This window comes from Nothobranchius furzeri, chromosome 17, assembly GCF_043380555.1.
Source record: "Nothobranchius furzeri strain GRZ-AD chromosome 17, NfurGRZ-RIMD1, whole genome shotgun sequence".
In the NCBI taxonomy this organism is placed as follows: Eukaryota; Metazoa; Chordata; class Actinopteri; order Cyprinodontiformes; family Nothobranchiidae; genus Nothobranchius; species Nothobranchius furzeri.
In genome coordinates, this window is record NC_091757.1 from 50,558,626 (window position 1) to 50,570,815 (window position 12,190).

Genomic DNA, 12,190 nt, shown 5'->3' on the forward strand with positions numbered 1-12,190 from the left:
AGCAATTCAAATATTAGAAAAAAAAGGTAAAACATTCTAGTAGAAGACAAATGGGTAAAACAAGGGATAAGAGACCAATGAAAACAGGGAAATAAAATCTACATAAAAGAGGGCCAAATTCAAACACGTTCAGGGAACGCCAAGCGGAGGAGGTGGGTTTTTAGGCGACTCTTAGAGACCGGCAGAGATGGGGACAGCCTAACTGAGGGTGGCAACTGGTTCCAGAGCGATGGTGCTAGGACTGAGAAAGCCCGGTCCCCGCGAGTACGGCACTTAGAACGAGGGACAGCGAGCAGGCCTTGGTCAGAGGAGCGCAGAGCGCGTGATGGGGAATGTCTGTTCAGGAGTGTGGCTAGAAAGGGTGGAGCACCACCCTGGAAGAAATTGTAAACAAAGACGAGGAGTTTGAAGTGTGAACGATAACAAACCGGAAGACAGTGCAGGGAGGCCAGAACTGGACTGATGTGGTCCCGTTTCCTGGTCCCAGTCAGGAACCTGGCTGCGCTGTTCTGCACAACCTGTAGGCGTCGCAGTGATGACTGACGACCCAACCTGTCTCGGACCAACGGACCATCAGCACCGGCTCACCACAGGGCTTTGTTCATTCCCCTCTGCTCCTCTCCCTGTACACCAACAGCTGCACCTCCAAGCATGAGTCTGTCAAACTAATTAAGTTTGCTGACAACACCACCATCATCGGACTCATCTCTAATGGGGATGAGTCCGCTTACAGAATGGAGGCTGAACAGCTGGTGTCCTGGTGCAGCCACAACAACCTGGTGCTAAACACCCAGAAGACAGCGGAGGTTGTTGTGGACTTTAGGAAACACACACACCACATCCCCCCCTTAAACCTGTCTGACACTCCCATCACGATGGTGGACTCATGTCGCTTCCTGGGCACCACCATCACCCAGGACCTCAAATGGGAGCCCACCATCACCACCATCAGAAAAAAGGCCCAGCAGAGGATGTACTTCCTGAGGCAGTTGAAGAAATTCAACCTATCACCACAGTCAATGAGACATTTCTACACCGCTATCATCGAGTCCATCCTCACCTCCTCCATCATCGTGTGGTACGCTGGAGCTACCACCAGGGACAAGAAGAGGCTGCAGCGTGTCGTGCGCTCTGCAGAGAAGGTCAATGGCTGCAAACTCCCCTCCATTCAAGATCTGTACACCTCTAGGACACTGAGGCGTGCAGGTCGGATAATAGCTAACTCGTGTCACCCTGGACACAGTCTCTTCGACTCGCTCCCATCTGGCAGAAGGCTCAGATCCATTCGGACCAGAACATCTCACCACAAAAACAGTTTCTTCCCCTTTGCAGTTGGACTTTTGAATGAAAATCCTATAAGTTGATTGGTCCCAGTCACGTGACCCGATGCTGTGCTTGAAACATTCAGCAAACACTCAGATTAGTACCTACAGCTGCTTCTCTAGTTCTTGCCACTTTTTACATTAATAATTTTATCATGAGTGTTTTATTAGTTCTTATACTTGCTTATCTCTTAATTATTTTTTTTTCCTATCTTACCTTCTGCACCAAAATACTGCAGCAATTTCCTAATGTTGTGACTTGGCACACATATGGCAATAAAAAACTTCTGACACAACCCTGCATGCAGAGAGTTGCAGTAATCATGCCTAGAAATTACAAAAGCATGGAGTACCCGCTCCAGGTGGGCTCTTGACAGCATAGGCTTCTCAGGTTCTCAGCAAGGGGTCTCAGGTGAAAGAAACTGGACCGGATCACAGAGTTGATGTGAGCATCAAATTTAAGTCCAGCATCAATTTTCACCCCCAGACTGGTGACAACTGGTTTTGAGTAGGGAGAAAGAGGGCCAAGATCAACATAACGACCCACAGCCCTGCTATTAAGGAAGTTAGAGTCAGTCTTTGGAGGGCGATAAATTAGCACCACGAGCAGGCGGGGTGCCTCAGGAGTCCAAACAAATCTCGTTTTAGTACTGAGAGTCAGCTAGCGTTTGAAGCTATTAAGAATCTCATGTGTTGTGCTCCTATCCTTGCAGCTCCAGACCTGGCTAAGCCATTTAAGTTGGAGGCCGATGCTAGCACTGTGGGGGCTGGTGGAGTGCTCCTACAGGAGGACCAGGATGGGATTGACCATCCGGTGGGATACTTCTCCAGGAAGTTCAACAAACACCAAGTGAACTACTCCACGATTGAGAAGGAGACTCTAGCTCTCATTTGGTCATTGCAACATTTCCGTGTTTATGTTTCAGTAAAATGTCGTCTCTGCAGTCCAGATGTTGAACTCTTGGCAGTAAGTTGTCGCCCATATTATTTGCCAAGAGAGTTCACCAGTGTTGTCTTGGCAACCGTTTATATTCCACCTTCAGCCATTGCTGAAAATGCATGTGATGCCATCAGTTCCGTTGTCACTAAGCTACAAACCCAGCACCCAAATGCATTTGTGGCTATATCAGGTGATTTTAATCATGCCTCGCTCTCTGATACACTTCCAAAATTTCAACAGTTTGTCAGCTGCTCCACCAAAGAAAACAAGAGATTGGATTTGTGTTATGCAAATGTAAAGAATGCATACATGTCCAAAACAAGACCTCCTCTGGGACAATCAGATCACAATCTTGTTTTTCTCTGCTCAGAATACAAACCACTTGTTCAGAGGCAACCTGTGACAAGAACTGTGAGAAAATGGTCACAGGATGCTGAAGAAGCCCTGCAGAGTTATTTTGAGACCACAGATTAGATGACTCTGCCAAGGATATGAAGAGGACATCAATGCCATGACTGGATGTGTCACTGACTATATAAACTTTTCTGTGGACAACATCATACCCACCAGAACAGTGAGATGCTTCGCTAATAACAAACCCTGGATCACCAGTGAACTGAAGAATCTGCTAAATGAGAAAAAAAGAGCCTTCAATGAGGGAGACAGGGAATTATTGAGGAGTATACAGAAGCAACTTAAGATCAAGATCAGAGACAGCAAGGAGGCATACAGGAAGAAGCTGGAGAACTAACTACAGAGGAACAATATCAGAGATGTCTGGTCAGGGATGAAGAAGATCACAGGCTTCAAGCAGAGGAAGGATTTCAAAGATGGCAGCCTGGACACAGCCAATGAACTGAACAAGTTCTTCAATAGGTTCAGTTCAGGAACAAACCCGGCATCCTCCTCGTCTGTCCTCAGCCAATCAGACATCCCATCCTCCTCTGATCCAACATTTCCTGTCACACACCAGCTCTTTTGTCCTCTAACGCAGTCATGGACTCTTCTGGTTCTATGAATCTGTCTTCAACCAAGTCAGGAGATGCTGCTGCCCCATTTACCTCCCCCTCCCACCTATCTGTCTCTAGAAGTCAAGTGAAGAGGCAGCTGGAGAGACTGAACAGGAACAAGGCTGCAGGTCCAGATGGTGTCAGCCCCAGAGTACTGAAGGCCTGTGCAGAGCAGCTCTGTGGGATTCTGCAGCACCTCTTCAACCTCAGCCTGGCCCAGGAGAAGGTTCCAGTCCTGTGGAAGACATCCTGCCTTGTTCCAGTTCCAAAGAAAACTCGCCCATCAGTCAATGACGACTACAGACCGGTTGCCTTGACATCCCACATCATGAAGGTCCTGAAGAGACTCCTGTTGGTCCACCTGAATAAGCAAACTAGAACATATCAGGACCCGCTGCAGTTTGCTTATCGCCATGGAGTTGGAGTTGAAGATGCCATCATCCAGCTGCTTCAACCAATCCTCTGTCATCTGGACAAAGCAGGCAGCACTGTGAGGGTCATGTTCTTTGATTTCTCCAGTGCATATAACACAATCCAGCCTGATGTACTTTGCCAGAAACTCCAGAAGACACAGGTGGGGCCTCAACTATCACCTGGATTAAAGACTGCCTGACAAACAGACCACAGTTTGTGAGGCTGAAGAACTGCACATCAAACCAGGCGATCAGTAACATTGGAGCACCACAGGGGACTGTACTCTCACCATTCCTTTTCACCCTGTACACCTCAGACTTCCAGTACAAATCAGAGACTGGTCATCTACAGAAATACTCAGATGACTCTGCAGTTGTCGGGTGTATCAGAGATGGACAGGAAGCTGAGTACAGAGAGCTGGTGGAGCGCTTTGTGGCATGGTGTGGAAACAATCATCTGATCTTGAACGTGAACAAAAAAAGGAGAAGATTTTAGACTTCAGAAGAAACAGGGTGGAGTCAAACACTGTTTCCATCATGGGAGAAGAAGTGGAGGTGGTTGAGGAATACAAATACCTTGGAGTTCACCTGGACAACAGACTGGACTGGAGAAAGAACAGCAAAGCCGTTTACAAGAAGGGGCACAGCAGACTGCACTTCTTGAGGATGCTTAGGTCCTTCAATGTCTGTAGCAAGATGCTGCAGATCTTCTACAAGTCTGTTGTTGAGAGTGTAATCTCTTCAGCCATCGTCAGTTGGGGTAGTAGCATCAGAAGCAGGGACCTGAAAAGGCTCAACAGCCTAATAAAAAAGGCTGGTTCTGTTCTGGGGACAACTGTGGAACTGCTGGAGGAGATAATGCAAAGAAGGATTCTCCAGAGAATCAAGAAAATGATGGACAACTCTGAGCATTCTCTTCACAAGACTGTCGGTCAACAGAAGAGTGTCTTCAGTCAGAGGCTTCTTCAGTTTGGCTGCAACACTGACCGCTACTGGAGATCCTTCCTGCCAACAGCCATTGTAATATACAACAACTCTTTGATGACTTGATTATTATTATTATTATTATTATTATTATTATTCTGAGCTACTACAGCAATCAATTTCTCTCTGGGATTCATAAAGTATTTTTGAATTGAATTGAACTGATATCTATCCATCGCCTTCATTTAGTTATATAGAGTGCATTTTTCGTTTAGTCATTATTCCAGTCAAGGACTGAGTATTTGTGTCCTTTCTCTGTTAATAAAATACATTTTATTTACCCTTCCCCCCCTTTCTCCGCACCAGTTATTATGTTACCCCTCCACCACAACTGACTAACATCTAAGGGTTTGTAACACTCCTTATATTGTTTTCATTCTTTTCTATTCTTACTTTTTTTTTTTTTTTTGCTGACAAGTTTGGGCAAACGCTGTAGCCTTCCTCAGAGCGCTGCCGATGTCGGTGGCATTGATTCCTTCTCTGTTTACCTTTTATAAGGCTACAGCGTTAGCCGAAACATGTCAGCAACAAAGGGTAAAAACCTACTACGCTGTGCTTAGAAAATGGAAGGATTACACAGAACGAATGTACAAAAGATGCTCAAAGACACCTTATGTCACATACCTCTATTATCTGTGAGTATTACGGTATGGCAGTAGGCAACAGCTGAAATTGGTAATTATTTTTGCAGAAATTTGAAGATATTTAAAAAAAATGGTTGATGTAATGTATAAAATATTTAATATAATGTGACATATGAAGCAAAAGCCCACATTTGGCTTCTTTTTGTGCCACCAAGTGGGTCTCTACAGCCTCAAAATCACCCAAATGTAAAAAAAAAAACCCTAACCATTCATTTTCTGTGTTTAGTTTTAGGAATTATGTGCCAAAAGCTAACTGTATCAAAAAGTCACTTATTGTGATGTCACAAATAGGGGAATTAGAGCAAGGACCATCCCTCCCTGATGATAGAGGAGCAGGGCGTGGGGAAAATGCCATTAAATTGTCGGGAATACCATCAATCACATTTTTTTGTCTAAATTGTGTTTGAAAAACTGATAAAAGTTTCATAAATTATACTTTATCCTAATTATTCTCTTTTTATCTGAGCTTTTTACCAATCATTTTCAGTCACTGTTTACATAACACCAGGTAATATAAGATGAGTTTTGACAGCAGAGTTCACTTTAAAAAGCTCAATACTGCAGAGCTCCCACCTCTGACACAGCTGTGGTGATGAGCTAACACGGAAGGGAACAAGCAGCTCATATGCTGCTGCCTTTTATTATTAAAACATGATATTTTGTTCTGTAAACCAACACCATTACATAATTTGATACAACACCAGGCTGAAACAGCCGAATACAGAATTCCTGAAGCGTTTGAGAACGTATGAATCTTTGAATTACATCATGACTGATCCAGATGCCAGGAGGCGTCTCTGGAGGGGGGAACTGGCACAAGACAAAGCTAAAGAGAGAGGGTTAAAATGGAAGATGGAGGGGAAAGCGATGGATAGTCAAAATTGATAACATAAAGGGGAGGATGAAAATAGTGGGTGGCGATAGAAGAGAAAGAAAAGAGGAAGGATGGCATTTCATTGGTTAGAGGCGAGGAAATAAATGAGAGCTGGGAGGAGGAGAAAGATGCAGGGAAGAACAGATATGAGTCGAAATGAGGAAAGGGATGACGTGTGGGCGAGTGCAACCAAGGCTGATAGACAGCCAGAAATAGCAGACTTAATTAATAGTCAAAAACTGCAGGGAGCCAGGTGTGGAGAGAAAACCACAGCAGGAGGGGGCTACACGTAGCTTCCTTTACTCGCCACTGAAACACAGGAGATGGTTCTCCTTACCAACATATCACTCACATGGAGGTGAAGGCGGAGGAAGTGTAGGAATGCCATACAGGGGCAGAAGCGATAGAGGAGCGAGAGACGAGAATGGGAAATGGACGCGTTAAGGGAGAAATGCTGGAATAGAAATTAAGCTGCCCAGCGAGAACTAGCACAGCAGAAACTCATTATCTAAAGGTGAGAAGAGGGTTTCCAAGGAGATTTCGCATCAAAAACCTAGATGGGATATTTGCTGACACATGCTTCTACCACTGCTGTGACAGTAAACGATTTAAGTTCAGCTGCAAACAAAGTGTAATTACATGAAGGGTTTATTGGACTGCCGCACAAAACCCAACAAACTTCTAACCTTTAAAGTTTGCCATGGGTGTGGTAAAAATCCACATGCTGAAAATAAACAAAGACACATGCAGCATGCTGACCATCTGCTGACGGATGCCTCACCATGTATGTGCAACAGTGAAGCGCCTCTGTTTGTGAATGTTGTTGTTGAGCAACATGCGGCGAAGGAGTCGCGGCGAGTTGCGGGGAGACAGGCGTGGGGAGATGGAGGAAGGTGATCGCCGGTGCCCCCGTGGCCTCTCGGGCTGCAGCAGGTTCTCCCGCAGGATCTTCACCAGATCTTCGTTTAGGCCAGAGTGTTTGGGCATGGGCGGCACAGCCAGGGTGTCCTGGTGGGCCACCCCCATGCTTCCCTGCTGCGCCATGCCTACCCCGGCGTCACCACTGCAACCTCCAGCTGCAGTGGCCAAATGAGTGAGGTGTCAATGAAGCTGGATTCGAAAAATTCAAATTTACAAACTGGATGTGTGTATCTTCTACACAGAAGAGTGACCAAAAAAATCCTAACCTCTTTAGGGTGATGAACTAAAAGAAACTGAGAATATCTGCTGGTAATTTCCTTTGGTGTAAAGGAAGTGGGAAATAAAAGAAGGAAGAGTCCCGGTTTCTATTGTTTCATCTTCAACAGAAAAATGAAAATGCACGTAATTGTGCTGCCTTTGTCTGCTCAACACTGGATGACTGCGGTGAAAGTGCATGCGAGAAGATGAGAGCGAGAGAGAGGACGGGATGCAAAAAAGCAGGGAATGCCATTCCAGTCCTTTTTTTCTTCTGGGCCTGCAGGAGAACCCCGCACAGTCCGGCAAAATCAAACCCAGCAGGAATTTCACTAATTCAAGGTATCTGAGCTAAAGGCAGTTCAGTTCTGCCTGATATAAGTCCATTGACGCACGCGTGGCTGAGCCAGTGAAAATACAAAAATAAAAACAGTAACAGTCCTGTATGCACCAATCCTGTGAGATTAGTAGAGTTCTGATCCATTCAGTCGAAGCAATTTATGGTTCCATTCTTCCCCTCCTGGAATAGAGAGACTGACTGCTGACTGCAGCCAGTTTAGAAGCTACTGCTCCTTTAGAGCGGAGCAGAGTGTGAGCATGTGTGAGTGTTCCAGAGAGAGAGGGAGAGAGAGTGTGTGTGTGAGAGAGCGAGCGAGAGAGAGATGGAGAGAAAGATGGACAGTGTGTGTGTGTGTGTGTGTGTGTGCGTGTGCGTGTGCGTGTGTGTGTGTGTGTGTGTGTGTGTGTGTGTGTGTGTGTGTGTGTGTGTGTGTGCGCGTGTGTCGCCGTGAGCAGGCAAAGGATGGAGTTTGGTTCATGTTCCAGAGGTTTTGTTGGGGGTGGGGTTTCCCCCAGACTGTTGGTGGCGCTGACCTCTTGGGTTTCTGAAGTTAAGAAAAAACCAAGATTGCCAAAAAAATTCCTAGTTAGATATGCTCGCATGTTAAATGGGTGGGCTAGCAAAAAACGAGTGGGAGGGGTTTCGGTTCAATTTGGTTCAGAACAGAGATGCCATAGGAAAACAAAATGCAAGGGAAAAGACTTGGGGACAAGATGGCGTTGTTTACTATTCTTTTTTCCTGGAAAGGCAATTCTGCGCATGCTCAGCCTATTTAATCTGACTGAATGCTTGGTGAACGTATACTCACAGCTTGATTCGATCATTTCATACTTTCTGATTTCCGATCGACCAAGATTTTAATCGGGTGGGGGTAACTTGGTGCATTGTGCTTCTTCGGCCATCCCAGACAAATCTCTCATGGTGAACAGAATTGTGACAAAAAAAAGGGTTATTTGCAAGTCTGTAGCTGTCCAGTATGACTAGCTCTGCGGCAGCTTAATGAGCACCCTCAGAGCCAAAGTCAGCCTCCAACAGTCTTCAAGCACTGCTTGAAAATCGACGACATCCGTCTGCAATCGACCAATGAAAATACACTCAGGGAGTGACACGAACAACTAGATACGGTTAGCCGTCGGCTTTTAGTGATGTGCTTTTTGAAGGTGCGCTTGTGACATTAGATTACCCTGTTAGAGCAAGACGTTGCGCAGTCCGGCTCACAGAAATCTCAGATCGAACAGTGTGCCACCTTTTCTGGAGTCCTCACAGTGTGACATGAGCATTTTCTGTACGACGGCGAAAAAATGCGCAGTGTGGTCCAGGCTTCACTCTAGTAACTGGTGGTGAAGCAGAATTGGAGATTTCTAACTCTTCAACTCTCTGAGGAAATATTTGGATGTCATTTGCTTAAATGAGGTGTGAGATGTTACTGAACTGGTTGATATTATGTTTTGGAATAAGGAGTGAACAGGATCCTAACGTAGGACCCTGAGGATCCCCACATGGCTGGCCACTAGTATCTGATTTAAAGACAGTAGCTTGGTCCAGATTCTAAAAGAGAGCATCCCGATCAAGTTGCATCACTTCTTGACATGATAATAGAAAGAGAAGAAGAAACTATTTTAAATGATAACAGCAATGTAACTGATAGGAGTACACTTCAACATATATTGAGAATTTCTGTGAATGTAATCAACAACTAACTCCAATCTCCACACATTTTCACAAACTCACCAAATGTTCCACAAATCAGAATCCCCGCAGCAATTTACTAATGTGAGACACGGACGTACTATGTAAATCTGGTACTGAACGAGTATTGAACACATACTGAATATTGCATTGATGCTATTGTGTAACAGGATAATGCCAGTGCAGCTTAAACTGAGTTGTTATACACTGTTTTACATCAGGGATGTCTCAGTTTACTGACCAATGTTTGACATTCTAAATACGTGACACCAAACTGTTGTGAAAAAAAGTATAATTAGGAAGGCAAATGAGTGTTTGAAATACACCTTTTCTTTGTAATAATAAAGAGTTCTTGATTGTAAAGTAGGCAAACTTTCAGAATTTATGATGTACTTCCCCTAAAGTCATGCCTTGGTCTCTACAGCTAAATAAATCAATTATGTGAGCCTACAGCGTTGACCAGTGGATTTGCGCAAGCACAAGTGTAAGCTGCACAGAATGTGCACCAATGCCCAGCATGCACTAATGGCTGTTACACCTCAGTCAGCTTAGCACACAAAGAAGCTGGAAGTTTGCAATAGCGCAACATAAATAAGTAGTAAAGTTACAGCTTCCTTGACTGCCTCCTGTTTCTAAAAGAAAATTAAAATAATTTAAAAGTCCTTCAGCTGCTAAACTCACCTTCCCTATGCATGTGTGGTATGAGGCATGGCTTTCTGCTCCTTGCCGGGGGGGGGGGGGGTTTAGCCCCTTAGTGGCTGGTTCGAACTGGTTTGGTCTGATTGGATAGTGTATTCCAAGTGTTCAGTCATTGGGATTATTTTACTTATTGCCATAACTGTATTTCACAAAATATTGCATGCATGCACGTATCTAAAAAAGAGCTTCCATGCTTTTCTAAATTTCTGTAAATCACCCTGAAAGTCCACCTAAATGTCAGAGTGTCTGCCAGAAACACTTAAAAGAAGTTCAGCTTGTAATGACCTGTGTTTGTGCAAAAATTTAAATATGCAAAAAAACTAAACCAGCTGCGACAAATATGCCGACTCAAAACATCTAACTGCCATTTTTAGCTTCTCTATTTGTTTACTTTTGAATAAAATTAGACATGCAAAACTAGAAAACATGTCAGCATTGTCTTATATTAACCCTAGCAAACTGAAAAACGAGTTTTGCCCTGAATGAGTTACACCACCTAACCTCCTCCAGTGCAACTGAGGCTTAACTTACAGCGTTCATTTTAGCATCATTGACTTCATTTTTACCACTTTTAGTTTTTGCAAAAAGATTTCAACCTGCAATGACTTAAATGTTATCTTTTCACATTGACTGGGTGCACACCCCTCATATTTATATCCAGTTCTTTCTTTGTTTATCCGCATGGACTCCACAGGGGCTGCATCTAATTTAGTTTTCAAAAAAAAAAACATTTTCATTTCATAATTTGTCTTTTGTGACAGCTCATCTAGCATCAATTTAATGTCCCTGTGTTCATTCAGTTTTTGGTCTTTCTAACTTTAGTGATCCTGATGTAAACAAACCAGCCAATTGTACTCATACCTCCCAGTTAGGTGCTATTAACAAGGGCACAGAAAGAGTCTTTGAAAACCTTTGTTGCTCATTGTTGATGTGCTGTAAATAAAATCAGTAATTTTCACTGCATAGTTTTTACATCATGTCCTCATTTATGGTCCTTTCTTCCCATGACACAGCACTTTATCGTAGCTCCAGCTGAAAAAAGCTTCTTCTGAGAAGAATCTCTTCCTGGGATGTACATGTGTGAACAGAAGTTATAGATAAAGCCTTGAAGTAAATCTCTGCACCTTCTCCAAAAAGCCAATTGAGATATTTTATAAGTGAGAGCTAGGGGTGTGTATTGGCAACAATCTGGCGATATGACATATCACAATAACCAACTCAGTGGCCTAGTAGTACAAGTGTCTACCCTGAGACTAGAAGTGTGGGTTCAAATCACGATCAGGTCACTAACAAGAAGACTCTTAAAAATGGAACCCAATGCCGATATTGGGGGGGGTTAAAGCTTCTTTCCGGAGTATTTCTCTTATCCGATGGCACCATCTAGTGGCTGACAAGCACATCACTCAAAAAACTGTTGCTTTGTTTGTTTAAGATGGCGACGTCACGTTTCTGTTTATAAATGTGATTCTGTAGCCGACAAACGGAGCTAAAGCACGTTTTACGAGTTTTATTCTCATGTCATGTTGTGTTCTCATATATTTATAATTAAGAGACTTACTTGTCCGTGAAAAGTTCATCAACTCTGCATCAGCCGAGGTATTCCTTAAATTTGAAGCACGTAAGCGGTAGTCTAACGCTATTGGTTAGTTCTGGTCAGCGCTCAGTTTCCTATTGCACAGAGCACTGCGGAGCAGGGGGCGTGCTTAGCAAAAAAATAATAAATGACGTATTGTTTACATTTTATCACAGTACATGGTAAGATTATCACGTTTACGGATTTCTGAAAAATCAAGATGTGTTTGTGCGTGTTTATTCATTTAGGAGACGCTTTTATCCAAAGCGACTTACAATTTATAACCTATAGGGCATGTTTCATTTCTGAAAGGGAAATACTCCGGAAAGCTACTTTAAATCACCAAACAGTTCCTGAGCGTGGCCGTGTCTGCAGCTTACCGCTCCCCTTGACCCAGGGCATGGGTCAAGTGCGGAGAATAATTTTCATCAGTGCGTGACGACTAATGGGACTTTAACCTTTAATACGGGAGAGAAGATGTGATTTATTGCAATACAGTGATCCCTCGCTACTTCGCGGTTCGTTT

The 12,190-nt window shown here is 43.9% G+C and overlaps 1 protein-coding gene across 8 annotated transcripts in view; it reads right to left on the minus strand.

Moving 5' to 3' along the window:
• Positions 1-12,190, minus strand: part of pde4d (phosphodiesterase 4D, cAMP-specific) — a 284,880-nt gene that overhangs the window by 132,131 nt on the left and 140,559 nt on the right. For 2 of the 8 annotated variants that reach the window (XM_054731779.2, XM_054731772.2), the window contains exon 1: positions 6,969-7,421. The exons of the other annotated variants lie outside the window; for them this stretch is intronic. In XM_054731779.2, the coding sequence (XP_054587754.1) occupies positions 6,969-7,231 (263 nt within the window). In that variant the 5' untranslated portion in view covers positions 7,232-7,421. Of the gene's footprint in view, positions 1-6,968; positions 7,422-12,190 lie in introns of those variants that run through there. 8 annotated transcript variants of the gene reach the window in all.